The sequence below is a fragment of the Pseudorasbora parva genome, chromosome 1 (genome assembly GCF_024679245.1).
Source record: "Pseudorasbora parva isolate DD20220531a chromosome 1, ASM2467924v1, whole genome shotgun sequence".
Lineage (NCBI taxonomy): Eukaryota > Metazoa > Chordata > Actinopteri > Cypriniformes > Gobionidae > Pseudorasbora > Pseudorasbora parva.
The window spans coordinates 34,684,569-34,700,047 of NC_090172.1; the positions used below are offsets into that span (position 1 = coordinate 34,684,569).

A 15,479-nucleotide genomic window follows, 5' to 3' on the forward strand; every position below is an offset into this window, starting at 1 on the left:
ACCGGCGTACCCTCGGTGGGGCAGCGAGGCAGCGTTACCGGCCCGGACTCGGGTGGCGTAGCGGCCCGGTGTCGGGGCGGCGGTAACGGCTGCGCCCTGACAGAGGAGACCAGGGAAGGACTCGCGTTCCACTGGGGTCTGCTCTGAGAGGGGGCTGGCGACAGAGAGGGACGAGAGCGGCGTGGCCCGGGGGCGGCGCACACTGCCGTCACCGGTCTCTGGGTGCTCAGGGATGGGTTAATCAGTTCTTTCTACAAAGGTTGCTGCTGACCCGTGGGCCAGCAGCTGGACAAAGGATTCTCCCCCGGCCCTCCACCGGGGGAAGGGGCGGACCTGCCACCGTCCCATGAAAGAACTGCCCATCCCAGAGCTGTCCGCGTCCGGAGCGCCGCTGGCCTATTTTCAGCAGGCTGCGGGGCTGGCGCGGACTGGGACGGCTTCCTGCAGCGCGCCCTGTGGCGTGGCCAGGGTGAAGGCTGCTGCTGTGGCCACGCGGGAGGGGGTCGCAGGAAGTCGCCCAGGCGGCGAGGAGGCTGAGGCAACTGTGCCGGCGGCGCTTAGGTGCAGCAGCGGGCCGCCGGGGCAGATGGCCTCAGTCTGCCTCTGGGGACAGCCAAGAACTGTTGGGCGCAGTCCCTGACTGTGCCGCCGATAAGGCCGGCCTGGGATATGGGCGAGCTGAGGAGGCGGGCTCACTCAGCCGTCCCACATCGACCAAGTAAGGCCAGTTGTCTTTCCCGGACCACAGCTGTGGACATCTCCTGACCCAGGGGGCGTGTGGTCACCTATGCCGCGCTGGGCGGGATCGGTGGCGGCACGCCTTCCTCAAGGCAGTGTTACCGGCCCGGACTCGGGTGGCATAGCGGCCCGGTGTCGAGGCACTGGTAACGACTGCACCCTGACAGAGGAGACCAGGGAAGGACTCGCGTTCCACTGGGGTCTGCTCTGCGAGGGGGCTCGTAAGCCCTGGATCAGCTCTGTCCTCGTGCATACGCATCGGGGCGGCAGCTTACCCCATAACACTGCTGGACTACGCCACCGAAGTAGACGAGCCAGCAGGCTTGGGAGGGCGCTTAGGATAGCCTCACCGCGTCAAGTCAAAGCACTCAGTGGACACCGAAGTGCGCAACAGAGCACCTGACCGAGGGGGAGGGACCCCAGTGTACCCTTAGGCCGCGACCCCTCGAGGGCAGAGAAGGCGGAGGAGGCCACCAAACGGTCGCGGGAAGACCCGGAGATCTCCCGGACCGCGTGCACTCCTCATGCATCTCGGGAGCGAAATGGCATTGGGGGCGGGGCCCGCAGCTGTCGGGTGCCACCTCCAAAAACCAATCGCCCAACCGCGAGCACTCGTGACAGGGCGGAGATTCACACCAGCCCGAGGCTCGCGGCTGCCCGAGATAACATGGCTGTCAACTCTAGGTCAGATTCTACAGTGCTACCACACCCGGAGGCGGAGCATAGCCGAATCGTCATCCCCAAAGGACTCTAGCCCACCTTGAGATGCGGCAATCGACCTCTCGCCGCTATCTGGAGTATGAACTAAACGAACGGGGCGTCAGCAGACGGTCCCGCTGTTTCAGTCCAACACTCACTGGAAGCGATGTGCAAGAGGGCGGGAGTGGCCCGAGGAATGATCGTCGGGGTTCTTAATACCACAGCACCGCCCTCAGGTCACCCTGGCCACCAGCCAAAGTACCACCTCTCTCGGAGATGGTAGATCGGGGTGTGGCAGAGGGGACTCTCTCTCTTTACAGAGATCATTGAGTCTCGACCACAACATCGCGATGGTCATGTTCCCACAGAGGGAACACAGCACATCCACAAACACTGTCCGAACGTGCTGGGCCCAAACACGTCGAGCAGTGAATGCGTCCCAAAGACAGCAACAGATATCGACCGCACCCGGAAGTGCGCGGGCAACCCGTCTTGAAAAAGACGTGCCACACGCAAGCTCTTTTTGTGAGAGGAAGCTCTGCAGAGTGCCGAAGCGCCCAGGGAAAACACACACAGCTGTTGCAGATCACTGCACAGATCAGCAGGCAGGCAATGTGAGATCGCTGGAACGCGCCGTTACACCAACACCCTGGAGAACCGCTCGTCTCGAAGACTGAAGAGAGGACTTCAGAATTCAGGCTTGCCGGAGTGAAGAGATGCTCTTGGCTCCGAAGCAGAAACATAATGCGATTCATGCCAGCTACTTCCTTATATACCCAGGTGGGTAGGCGGAGTTACGCATGCAAATTCGCATGCCCATGGCATTGGCACTGCCATTGGGCGCTTTCTAAGATCTCGAAGATGATTGGCTTCTAGGCGAAACCCCCATTCGTCAGTCACTGACGTTACGTCGGAGTGACTGAACGAAAGGGAACATTTATTACTTTCTTCAGAAATATATATATATATATATATATATATATATATATATATATATATATATATATATATATATATATATATATATATATATATATATATATAGAGTGAATAATAGTTTCTGTTCCTCTCAACTCTGATTTAGTTTTAACTCCCATCGAGTGTTAAAGCGCAAAAGCCGAAGCTTGAATTTACGGGTATGTCCCTCTTTGGCTAATGTACTTTCATGATGGAGGGGCAACATGGCGACCGGCATTCGAACCCCTCACCCGTATGTATTTTCAATGGTATATTATAAACTTACGAGAATACTTTATTACTTCAAAGAAGTAAATATACATTAATAAGCACATATATTTTTGAAAGAACTAAGTGTTTTAGCTAAGAATAAACTAAAAAAGTTACACAGTGTAGTTTTAATGCAATTATCTAATCAACCAATCACATGGCAGTTGCTTCAATGCATTTAGGGGTGTGGTCCTGGTCAAGACAATCTCCTGAACTCCAAACGGAATGTCAGAATAGGAAAGAAAGGTGCTTTAAAGGGTTACTTCAGCGAGTAGCATATGGCTTTGAATCTGTAGAAACCCTGGAGTATATTCAAATGATTTTGCTTTCCCCCCTCATATCCCCCTGAGACAAGAGATTTATGCATTATATTTCTTGAAAAATTCCTTCTATGACGCAAATTGACGATATTTGCATCATAGGAGGAATGTTTGGCCAGAGGCTAAAGACCACAGACAGCAGAGGGAGCCATTTCCGCATGTTTTGAACCCGCGCATGGGGGATGGAGATCACACTCAGAGCTCAGCTCACAGCTACAGGCACTCATTTAAACGGAGCTATGGTGAGAAATGTAAGTCTTTTAACTTCTCTAATTAATTTCTATGAAAGTTAAGCTTGCAAAGGCATGAACTGGAATGCACCAGACTGAACTCGCGTTGTGAATGTATGCTGCGAGTGTAGTCGCGATTACCTCAGCTCTCATCACGAGAGCTCATTCAGCTCATTTATCTCACTCCTGCAGTAAGTGCTCAGTGCTGTGATACTCGCGCGGTTACTCACTCATTATATTGAACAGACACATTCAGTTTTTAATTGTAGTGTCTTCTCCAACTCAGTCAGAGTAATCCAGTAGGTGGCTTTGGGAATGGCCTCACAGGGCAGCGAAGCATTCTGGGAATTGTAGTCTTTCATCCCCATGAGACAAAAATACATGTTCTGTCTTTTCTCAGTCTAGAAGGCACCAAATTCAAAAATAATTTCACATTTCTACTACATTGATGACCCAGTTTAAATACAGATTCATCTTCCCAGTGCTGAAGTACCCCTTTAAGCAAATTTGAGCGTGGCATGGTTGTTGGTGCCAGACGGGCCAGTCTGAGTATTCCACAATCTGCTCTCTTACTGGGATTTACACGCACAACCATTTCTAGGGTTTACAAAGAATGGTGTGAAAAGGGAAAAACATCAAGTATGCAGCAGTCCTGTGGGCGAAAATGCCTTGTTGATGCTAGAGGTCAGAGGAGAATGAGCCGACTGATTCAAGCTGATAGAAGAGCAACTTTGACTGAAATAACCACTCGTTACAACCGAGGTATGCAGCAAAGCATTTGTGAAGCCACAACATGCACAACCTTGAGGCAGATGAGCTACAACAGCAGAAGACCCCACCGGGTACCACTCATCTCCACTACAAATAGGAAAATGAGGCTACAATTTGCACAAGCTCATCAAAATTGGACAGTTGAAGACTGGAAAAATGTTGCCTGGTCTGATGAGTCTCGATTTCTGTTGAGACATTCAAATGCCACGGCCTACCTGAGCATTGTTTCTGACCATGTTTATCCCTTTATGACCATCATGTACCCATTCTCTGATGGCTACTTCCAGCAGGATAATGCACCATGTCACAAAGCTTGAATCATTTCAAATTGCTTTCTTGAACATGACAATGAGTTCACTGTACTAAAATGGCCCCACAGTCACCAGATCTCAACCCAATAGAGCATTTTTGGGATGTGGTGGAACGGGAGCTTTGTGCCCTGGATGTGGGCACACATCTCCATCAACTGCAAGATGCTATCCTATCAATATGGGCCAACATTTCTAAAGAATGCTTTCAGCACCTTGTTAAATCAATGCCGCGTAGAATTAAGGCAGTTCTGAAGGCGAAAGGGAGTCAAACACAGTATTAGTATGGTGTTCCTAATAATCCTTTAGGTCCTTTAGGTGAATCTCTCTCTCTCTCTCTCTCTCTCTCTCTCTCTCTCTCTCTCTCTCTCTCTCTCTCTCTCTCTCTCTCTCTCTCTCTCTCTCTCTATATATATATATATATATATATATATATATATATATATATATATATATATATATATATTTGTCTCACAAAAGAAAGTCCAACAGAGAGAACTATCCTTACATGATGTGACCCATGCTGGCAAAATAAACCAGAATGCACACAGGCTAATTATGAGCTACAGGCAAAACAAATGAAAAATTTAAACTTTGGTTGAATTTGTGGTTTTCACAAAAATCAGTTTCCATTAAACCCTCTTCTAGCAATCCCAATGCTCCAATTAAAGTGCAGCATTCCAACTTTGTGAATATTCATAGTTATTTTTTGATAGTATGAGTCTGAACCAATTAAATGTGATTTTCAAAACTCATGCTGATGTAATCAAAACGACCATACTCGCCTCAGACAGCATACCATCCCTATACGCACAATGAATTTCAGTATTTAAAAATATATGTATTGGCGAATTTTTACGCAAACATTATCTGTTATGTCTTAAGTGGATGTTTGGTTAGCTGTTGGGTGAAAAATATCTGATGTGTAACATTATATTGGATCCATTCATTACAGTCTTAGGCTGTCTGTTTCTGTTAATGTTAATCAGACAATTATGGTATAATGGGGAAAGGATGAATATTTTTCCTAGATATTTGGTTTTGACTTGATGTGTGATAAATATGGTGTAAAGGGATTTTGAGGTAGGGTTGCTAGGTGATTTTGTTTTGGTATCTTCAGAAAACTTTAAGTTTTCCCTAAAATTGACTTTACTGACTCTTTCGACTTCAAACTGTTATAGCTTTTTGTCTGATTTCAACAAACCATACATCATTTTGAAGGTTTTTTAATAGATGTGAAATTAATGTGCAAATAATGTCATTTTTGAAAATTTGCTTATTGCTCCTCATTTTGCGAGCACAAGTCACATACAGTTCTTAAACTAAAACTAATTAACTTGTTGATTTCTAAAAGCCTTTATAAGATCCATTTACTACAAACAATGACATTTCCCAGTGTCACCTTGGGTCACAGTGATCCCCTTCCCCAAGCTCAAATACAAGGGTCCGCCAGACAACAAGAGACATGGTAAAAGCGTGTGGCTTGTCTTCTAAATGTATTCTATTTTTCATCTTTTCTTTGGGGGATTGTTGGTAGGTGGAGGAGGGTGTTGCAGCAGACGCAGGCCTTTTCCGGAGATGAAAAAAGGTTTGGTAGTTTGAGAAGCAGCATCTGTCCCCTTTCTTCTCCTCTCTCCCCTTTAATTACACAACACAATAGCCACGAGATGTGCCCATAATCTGCACACATAATCAGCCTCTCTTTTCTCTCTTCCGAGCCCCTATTCCGTACGCTAATTCAATATAAATGTAAATTAACACGCGAAAAGAATAAAGAAATCTCAATCTATTTACATGACTAATCACAATAAACGCGTTCCACATGAAATATGAATGAATGCATCTCGATTATGGGGAGAAGGGGGTTGTGGTGTCAGGCAAAGAGCTTTAGGAGCTGTTGGAACTTTTATTTATTTATTTATTTGTACAGTTTTCTCACTTTTGTCTTTGTGGAGTGTCTGTAAAAGACAGGTTAAGAGTGATATTAATGTGCAAGACTGTGTTATTAGTATCCTTGGAGACAACACTTACAATAGTAAATATAAAGTCTGGTGAATATAACCTTAAATAACTGAGGATCATGATGAATTAAATAATTACACAGCTAAAACTATATCTGTCTGTTTCAGATAGTGTTAACAGTGTGGGGGTAATTCAAAGTTACCAAAATGTGTAATTTGAAATGTGCCGTTCAAATTACACATTTTGGTAACTTTGAATAGAACCAGAAACCTACTCCAAATTCTGTGCCAAGCCAAAATATGAAGCAAACTCAATACTGTATCATAACAACCCTAACTTGTTTCATAAACAGTTTTAGGGACTAAGCAGTGAAGTGGCAAATATTTATTATTTTGCTTTTCAAATGTCAGTGTACTTTTGCCTAGAAGCACTTGCATAAATGGAATCAGTACAATAAATGGAGGTGATTTGGCACAGAGAGGAATGATTTAGTGCCATGAGTAAAGCCTTGCATGTAGCATTATGACTAATACATGATCTGATATAGATAAAACTGATCATGCCTTTGCGAAACAAGCATTATTTCTGATTTGTATGCTTTTTGGACATCTCAGGAATTCAATAATAACCAACTTGATCATGTTTGTTTTATGGCTCTAGGTGAGCACTGACAGATTTTTTAAATGAATGAAACATTCAACCCAATGCATTTATTATAAACTGCTAATGTTCCATATCATTTGTCTGTTTTATGCAGTACAGTAGTTGCAGTGATTAAATTAACATAATTCATGAAGGTTGACTAAATGATTGATTGTGTATTGAATAATATCATCACAAATTATGATGGAGTAGACACGTTGTATGTTGTTACACTGATGTCATATAAAAAATAGTTTTTCTATTCAAGTTTAAGCCCTATGTATACTTTTGCTCATAAACAATGCAGAGAAATATGAGAAGGAATTGATGCCCTGAAGCATATTGTATGATGTCAGATTTTAGAGAAATAAATAACTGCCCAGAGATACATAAAACATAAAAACTGTATTTCAGCTTCCTGCTGTTTGGGTTTGTTTGTACTATTAACCAGCCACAGAACTCCTACAACTGCTTATAAACCACATATCGATCCTTATTGATCTCAGAGTAATCATTTTGTCCCTGAGTAAAACACATTTTCATTTTAAGTACTTGGAGTACTATGACTTTCGATGGTTTGAATAGTCTTTGACTACTTTACTGAGAAAAACAATTTAATGACTTAATATTTGGTATGTCCCAGTTTGCATATTAATGCACCATTAAATGCCTTTTTTTTGTATAAATAGGGTTCAGTCTGTAAATCTGAAAATTACAATAAGAAGCACACTTATTTAACTACAAAAAAGGAAAAAAGTGTAAAAGTGTGGAAAGTCATACACTTGACAGTCGCAGCTTTCCTCATATGATGGGGGAAGGCTATTAGACACTGATGTTGAATTACAAAATAACATTGTTTTCAAAAAATGAAGAACATAGTAAAAGTGATTAGTTATTTGGGACAAAAAGTTATTCCACTGAAATGGATTATATCCACTATACTGCCAAAAGTTTTGGGACGACTCGCTTAACATGGTCTAATGAACTTTAATGACATCTCATTCTTAATCCATAGGGTTTATTATGAGGTTGGCCAAGCCTTTGCATATAACAGCTTCAACTCTTCTGGGATTGCTTTCCACAAGGTTTAGGAGTGTGTCTTTGTGAACCTTGCTGTGTTCACTGGTGCGCAGTCATGTTAGAACAGGAAGGGGCCATCCCCAAACTGTTTCCACAAAGTTGGTGGCATGGATTTGTCCAAAATGTCTTGGTATGCTGAAGCACTGAGAGTTCTTTTCACTGGAACTAAGGGGCCAAGCCCAACCCCTGAAAAACAACCCCACACCATAATCCCCCTCCACCAAACTTTATACTCGGCACAGTGCAGTCTGGCAAGTACTGTTCTCCTGGCAACCGACAAACCCAGACTCATCCAGGCTGAGTTCCCAATTGCTTCCACTTTGTTATAATACCACGAACAGTTGACCATGTAATATTTAATAGTGAGGAAATTTCATAAATGGACAAATTGCACAGGTGGCAACCTATCAGGTTATCACGCTTGAATTCAGCGAGACTCTGACAGCGACCCATTCTTTCACAAATGTTTGTAGAAGCAGTCTGCATGCCTAGATGCTTGATTTTATACACCCGTGCCCATGAAAGTGATTGGAACAACTGAATCCAATGATTTGGAGGCGTGTCCCAATACTTTTGGCATTATAGTATGCATTTGTGCAAAACAAATATAGTCTATTTGTGCAAATACTTTGTACATGAAAGCATCTTGTAATGCTTAAAAATGTGGCCAGTCTGTATTCTAAATACTGTATTATATTAGAGGATACATCTGAAGCATGTACACATCTACAAAAGTGAAATTATAATAAAAAACATAGCCAATCAAACTTCAATTGAAAATTGATCTGAGTTGTGTCTGGTCTTGCTCACAGGTATTTCTGATGACAATGCTTTGGAAGAAAGCCGCAGACAGAATGCTCTCTCTAGCACTGCCCCGCACAACCGTTACCTTCGAAATGTGGCGCAGAACCCTTCAGAGGAGGAGGGGGAGGAGGAGGAGAGAGGCCTGCAGAATCTGGGACTTTCCAAAGGTTTGTGTCCCAGCTGGATGCTGTACCTGTAGGGTAGAGGAGATCAAATCAGACGAGCAGAGCAGTTTCATGCAGTGTTGATTCATAAAGATATTCGGTTGTGTATTTTTCAAGCTTGCATCAGCGAGTCAGATATTAAAAGGTAAGATTTGTCAGCGTGGTGGAGGCAGCATCTAGTTATGAAATTTATTTCAGCAAGCAACTTTTTTAGCCAATATATCTTGCTTTTTACTGCTTCAAACTCTCAACAGTATCTGGAAAAGAATTTCAAGGTTACAAATATGTCCCAGTTATTGATTTAAAGTAATTGAATTCTGTTTTCTAGAGCCACCGTTGACATCTATTAAACAATTAGAAGGATGATTTAAAACATTAGTCAAGTTGTTTTGGTTATTTTGTGTTATTTTGTGGAATTAATGAAAACTCATCAAATATCCTCATAGTAAAAATGTTCATTTTTATAGGGTTTTTTGACACCAGGAGAAAGAAATTATTGCTGAAGGAATCCGACACCAAAAAGAAGCGGATGCCAAGACTGGCTCCACGGATTGGGGTGTGGTTCTAACCATTTTTATAATACAAAGTCTATTTTCTGCGTGTTGTCTTTACTGTTCATTTTATAAAAAATGAGGGGATATAAGACATGCCTAATAAATACTGTCACACAAATTATTTAAATTATTCATTTTAAGTAGCACACATAGAAAGTTTCTTTCTAAAGCTTCTGCTTTGACATGTTGCATTCATGTTATCGAAGTCTGTATGACCCACTATAAGCCGTAGTCACATTTGCTTATTGTTATCTTTTTGTATTTTGTTTTTGGGCAAAGCACCAAATTTGGAAAAAGCCAAGTTGCATTTCACTAACTCATGATTTTCCCACATCCATCACCATGCATATGATGCAAACAGTCTTTCATTATCTGATGTATAAAAAAGCATTCACACTCACTATTAATGGTTTTTAAGCATATTGGAGGAAATCCCTCTCCGTCGATGTGGTGTTGAAAACAGGCAGTTCAAGAAGGAGCCTAAACACATCACTCATTGGATAATTAAACCCAAATGAAATACATTTATTCATGTGTTAAACATTTAACAGATCTCTTCGTTTTTCTGTAGAAGTATGTTACTTGCAAGTCTGTTTTCAGCACTTTGATATATTTTTGATGACAAAAATAATTGATTATAAGCATAAAAGTGAGGCACTTTAAATTTTCTGTTTTCTGGTGAATTATGCATTTTGTATTAAATGATGGAGTACAAACTCAGGATTGACATGATATGTAAAGCTCGAAAAGCGTAAGCATGGAAGAGACAAAAAGAGGCAGGATGACGAGAGAAGTTAGAACAGGTCAGACTAGGATACCAAGATAGTAAAGTGAGAAAGACAAGGGAGAAATAGAGGGGGAAAGGATTTTTAAATTATTCATTTACCAATGTGATAGAACACGTTTTCACCCGTCTGCCTTTTGATCCAGTCTTAAGCACTGAATGAATATTTCAGAAAATACTCCAGATGTGGTATGTCCTTCCAGAACTGGCAGCATGACTTTAATTTTACTCTGACTACTGCATGGGTTTCGATAAGAATCAGAGACCCAACTCTGTGCAAAATCATAGTTTCTTTATTAAAAAGGGAAATAAAAATGAATTAAAGAGATGAAGAGCTACATAGGCACATTTTTAGTAATACATATTAAAAAGCTTCTACTCTGATGTGTTATACTGTAGTACATTTTTGCTGATGCCTAATGAATATGTATTATTTGTTGATACATATTTATGCTGTTAATTGGTAATGGTGTGAGCTGAGACAGTTTTAATCAAGTGCTGTTATTTTCAAAGCTATGAATGTCTGTTCATGCTCTACAGCAATAACTAATAAATTGTTTTTTGGGAGAAAACACTCAACACAAAAATTTGAACCAAACTAGAAAATGGCTTGCTGTTTACTTACAGCTGTGAAGGTTTTACTTTGTATTATTTACAAAAATGCTTATTTCTGATGCGTGTGTGTCTGGTTATTTCTATTTTTTAACATACACAAATAAAGGTTAAAGTCGCACATGTTTGTATTTTCTGTAAATGCATAATCACTAATTTATGCACACACAAAAGAATCTACATTTTTGTGTATCACAGAAGACTTATAATTGCCAATGTATTAAAGTGTCTTGTGGAGTACAGTATTATTCATGGCAAAGTATGTGCACATGACCTGTAGAGTAATTTGGGTCTTGTTTGGTTGACTGAAGTCTCACAGGGCTTAATTAGAGAGCACAGCACCAGATATATATCAGTGGCTCACCTTCCATTGCTTTCAATTTGCAAGCTGTCTCAACTCAGATTAATATAGATCCTGATGGGAAGGAACACTTCAGATTCAGGTGGTTCTTACTGACTGAGAGAAATCTAATTTTACTGTTTATAAATGTGCCATGTATGGACCTTTGAAGTGGATGTTGTCTTCTCTGATTTTTAATTGTCAACCAAACATGTGGCAAATCAAATTTAGGGCCTCAGAAACAAAACTATACATTACATAGCCGAAAGTTGATTCAAAAAGAGCTCAGAAACACTGCTACCTCCACAACTGACCCTATTAAAGGTTTCACTGGCGCTGCTAACGGTGGTTTTGCACAGTTAGCTTGTCTGTAGTAAATGATGGTTGTGTTTGGAGCAACACTAGGTGGAGATGTTTGTCAGTATAGCAAAGGAAGACACATTAAAGTGGTGTCATCTTTTGGAATGATTATCTGTCTGTCTAAAGCTTTCCCAAACCAACATATAAAGTTTGCCTTGAAAAACTTGTTTTTAATAGTTTTACTTGCTTTTTTTGCTCCCTCAAATTAAATTAAAATAAAATTCAGGAACTAGAACCACAAGTTTGTTCACAGCATCTGGTTCAAGATTTTACAACATAGTATTTGCTATAATACTACTGACATAACATATTTAAGGTTAGGGTTATATTGCTATAAGGTTAATAATTTTGCTAGTATACTTTCCTTTTTATAGTGTTTATTTCATGAATTCATCACTGAAACTCCCTCCTGTGGTTTCATGTTTTACAGCTTCAGCTCCAAGAAAGGAAAATGCAGCATTTAAGACCACAGTACAAGTACAACATGATAATTAAAATGTGAAATTAATTAACAATAATTCAAAATAATTAAAACAATTAAACAATTAAAATGTGAATAAAGGTTTTCGCAAATCTGTACATTATAGACAAACATTGTGCTCCTTTTAACGTATACCAACAGGCATTTGGCATAATTTGAAAACCGTTTAGAATGATCTCCTGTTGTAAAATGGTCAGCGGATAGCAATCACTGCCGTAGGCTTACAATGTTTAAAAGAAACATTGTGTTTGTGAGATGGAGAATGAGGGAAAGACAGATTCAGAGAGTAGTCTGCCCCCTCACCTCCCACACATCGACCCAGCTCAGGTAAACAATGCTCTAACACACAGCTCTCCGGTGAGATCTTTCTCTCTTACTTCTCTTTCCTTCCATCTCCTCCGGTCCTCCGGAGTCTTTTTTCTTTTCTTTCCCTAACGTCTCTTAACTCCCTACCTTTCCTCTCTCTCTGCCTGAGGACAATATTCTTCTACATTATAGCCCCAATTGGTTTCAACGAACTTCAGACATCTCTTTAGCATAGAGACACACATTATGTTTTCCATGTGAAACTGCTTTTATCACTTGTTTCTGTGTCTGTATCAGTAGCTTAATCACACTGTAAGATGTCTGGACTACACTGCGGCCAGTGTCCAGATGCTTCCTTATACCTGCCCATTGTGCCCAAATATATTTTTTTTAAGATTTCACCAGATGCACACAATTTTCTTTTAGTCAAACTTAACAACCAATAAGAAAGACAGATAATATGTGCTATACACACACACACACACACACACACACACACACACACAGATGCACCTCAGTTTGTCACTCAATTCTACAAACAATACCCCATAGGGACAATGTGAAAGTTTGTTTGAAATCTTTGCAAATGTATATATAAAAAAAAAAATCATATGTACATAGGTATTCACAGCCTTTGTTCAATAGCTTTTTGAAGCACATTTGGCACCAATTAATGCCAAAAGTCTTTTTGAGTGTGATGCTACAAGCTTAGCGCACCTTCTTTTGGCCAGTTTCTCCAATTCTTCTTTGCAGGATCTCTCAAGCTCCCTCAGGTTGGATGGGGAATGTTGGTGCACAGCCATTTTCAGATCTCTCCAGAGATGTTCAATCAGGTTTAAGTCTGGATCCTGGCTGGGCCACTCAAGGACATTTACAGAGTTGTCTGTAGCCACTCATTTGTTATCTTGGCTGTGTGCTTAGGGTCAATGTCCTGTTGGAACATGAAACTTCGCCCCAGTCTGAGGTCCTGGAGTAAGCCTGGATGCCAGCTAAACATTTGAGTTCTGGAAATTGGGTCTGGACTTGATCCGTTGTGGAGAAACTATGCCAGAATCGGATCTGTTCAAACCAATGAAATTGTCAAGGCGGGCTTTATACGATGAAGGACAGATGATCAACAGTAACGTAATCATTCAGTGAGACGTAAGACTCTGGATTAGGCAAGCAGAATCCTTTAATGTTTTTACATTCTCTCTTACAGCTTATTTCTTTATGGTTGCTTTTACTTGATAATACTGAATATTTTTTTATATTTTTATTTTATATTTTAAAGTAATGTTTGTATAATTGTATGCCCCCCCTCCCTTCTGTGAAGCGCTTTGAGATGCTACTTTTAAAGGCGATATAGAAAATAGAGTTAATTATTATTATATTATTCATGTCACCAAAGAGAGCTTTGGTTGAATTGGTTCAAATCCTAAACTGAGAACTTGTTTGTAAATTTTTTCACAACACCAGCAAAGATCGTTTAAAATCCTCTTCCTCTTCTACTTCTTCCAGCATGCATACAGTTATTGCAGCCTTCACGTGCTATTGGAAAATGACTAATTCCAACTTCAGAAGTCATGATTACAAGGTGTTGCATTCAAGTGCTTTGTTGTCGGAATGAACAGGAATCATGGAGGACACCAGATTTATTCTTGCCTATTTATTGGGAAAATCTTATGTTTGTGTGTGTCTCATGCAGTGATAAACATAAACATTTACAATGCCTTTTATTGAGGAGTGGCTTCCATCTGGCCACTCTACACTACAGTCCTGATTGGTGGAGAGCTTCAGGGATGGTTGTTCTTCTGGAAGGTTCTCCTCTTTCCACAGAGAAATGCTGGAGTTCTGTCAGAGTGACCTTCAGATTCTTGGTCACCTCCCTGACTAAAGCCCTTCTAATCTGATCGCTTTTTTTTGGCTGAGTAGCCAGCTCTAGGAAGAGTCCTGATGGTTCCAAACCTCTTCCATTTACGATACAATCCTGTCTCAGTGGTCTACAGACAATTCCTTGGACTTCATGGCTTGGTTTGTGCTCTGTCATGCACTGTTAACTGTGGGACCTTATATAGACAGGTGTGTGCATTTCCAAATCATGTCCAATCAATGTAATTTACCACAGGTGGGCTGCAGTCAAGTTGTAGAAACATCTCAAGGATGATCAGTGGAAACAGGAGCACCTGAGCTCAATTTGAAGTGTAATGGCAAAGGCTGTGAAAAATTGTAAATGCTTTTTTCCCCTCCATTTTTTATTTTTAATATTTCAAAGATTTCAAAAAAACTTCTTTCATGTTGTCATTATGTGGTACTGTTTGTAAATATTTTTGCAAAATAATTAATGTAATCAATTTTGGAATAAGGCTGTAACATAACAAAATGTGGAAAATACATAGCCCTGTGCATACTTTCCGGATGCATTTTATATGGATGAGATGCTTTTTTCACTTTACCAGTGTTAAGCTTGTACCCAAATTACCACATTATAATGTTCAACTTCATTAAGCTATTACGTCAACTCATGAGATAAAGGCCCTAAGAACTCCCTAAATAGGTTTATCTCTGCTTGTGCTTTTATTTACTGAACTTTAATAACAAGCATTGCATTCATTTGTTTTTGCATGTCTTATAGTTAACACACTCGTGCAAAAGAAAAAGTTGACACAGCATCTCATGTGGCGTTAGTTCAATATGAGCAGACATGATTTATGAATGGGTTTAGCACAGTAATTAGCTTGCTGTTTTATGTATCCAAGGGGAAACGGCCTGCCGTGACCACAGCTCAGTTCACGGTATGGAGGAACAGCTAGAGTGATTCACTGTTATGGGAAGTCTGATCTGTGGCTGAACATTTCCTAGTAACATATACTGTATGCTACAGGGAAATTAAACATTTTGAAGATTAAATGCTATCTTAGAAGATAAAATGAGGCAACAATTTGTTTTGATAGACATTCTACTAACTACTAGTAACTTTGCAACTACATGTCAACTAACTTTAATTAAAGACTATCTGCTTAATATCTGCTAACTCTTTTTTCAATGCTCCAACAGGTATTACTGACCGATCTTATTTTACTAACCCGAACTCTAACATCTGATCCTAACCTAACAG

The 15,479-nt window shown here is 40.7% G+C and overlaps 1 protein-coding gene across 1 annotated transcript in view; it reads left to right on the plus strand.

The window, feature by feature from the left end:
- Nucleotides 1–11,035, plus strand: part of dnajb6b (DnaJ heat shock protein family (Hsp40) member B6b) — a 55,646-nt gene extending 44,611 nt beyond the window's left edge. The window contains exons 9-10 of the mRNA XM_067438643.1: nt 8,790–8,948; nt 9,413–11,035. Of these exons, the coding sequence (XP_067294744.1) occupies nt 8,790–8,948; nt 9,413–9,513 (260 nt within the window). The 3' untranslated portion in view covers nt 9,514–11,035. The remainder of the gene's footprint in view (nt 1–8,789; nt 8,949–9,412) is intronic.
- The last annotated feature ends 4,444 nt before the right edge of the window (nt 11,036–15,479 follow it).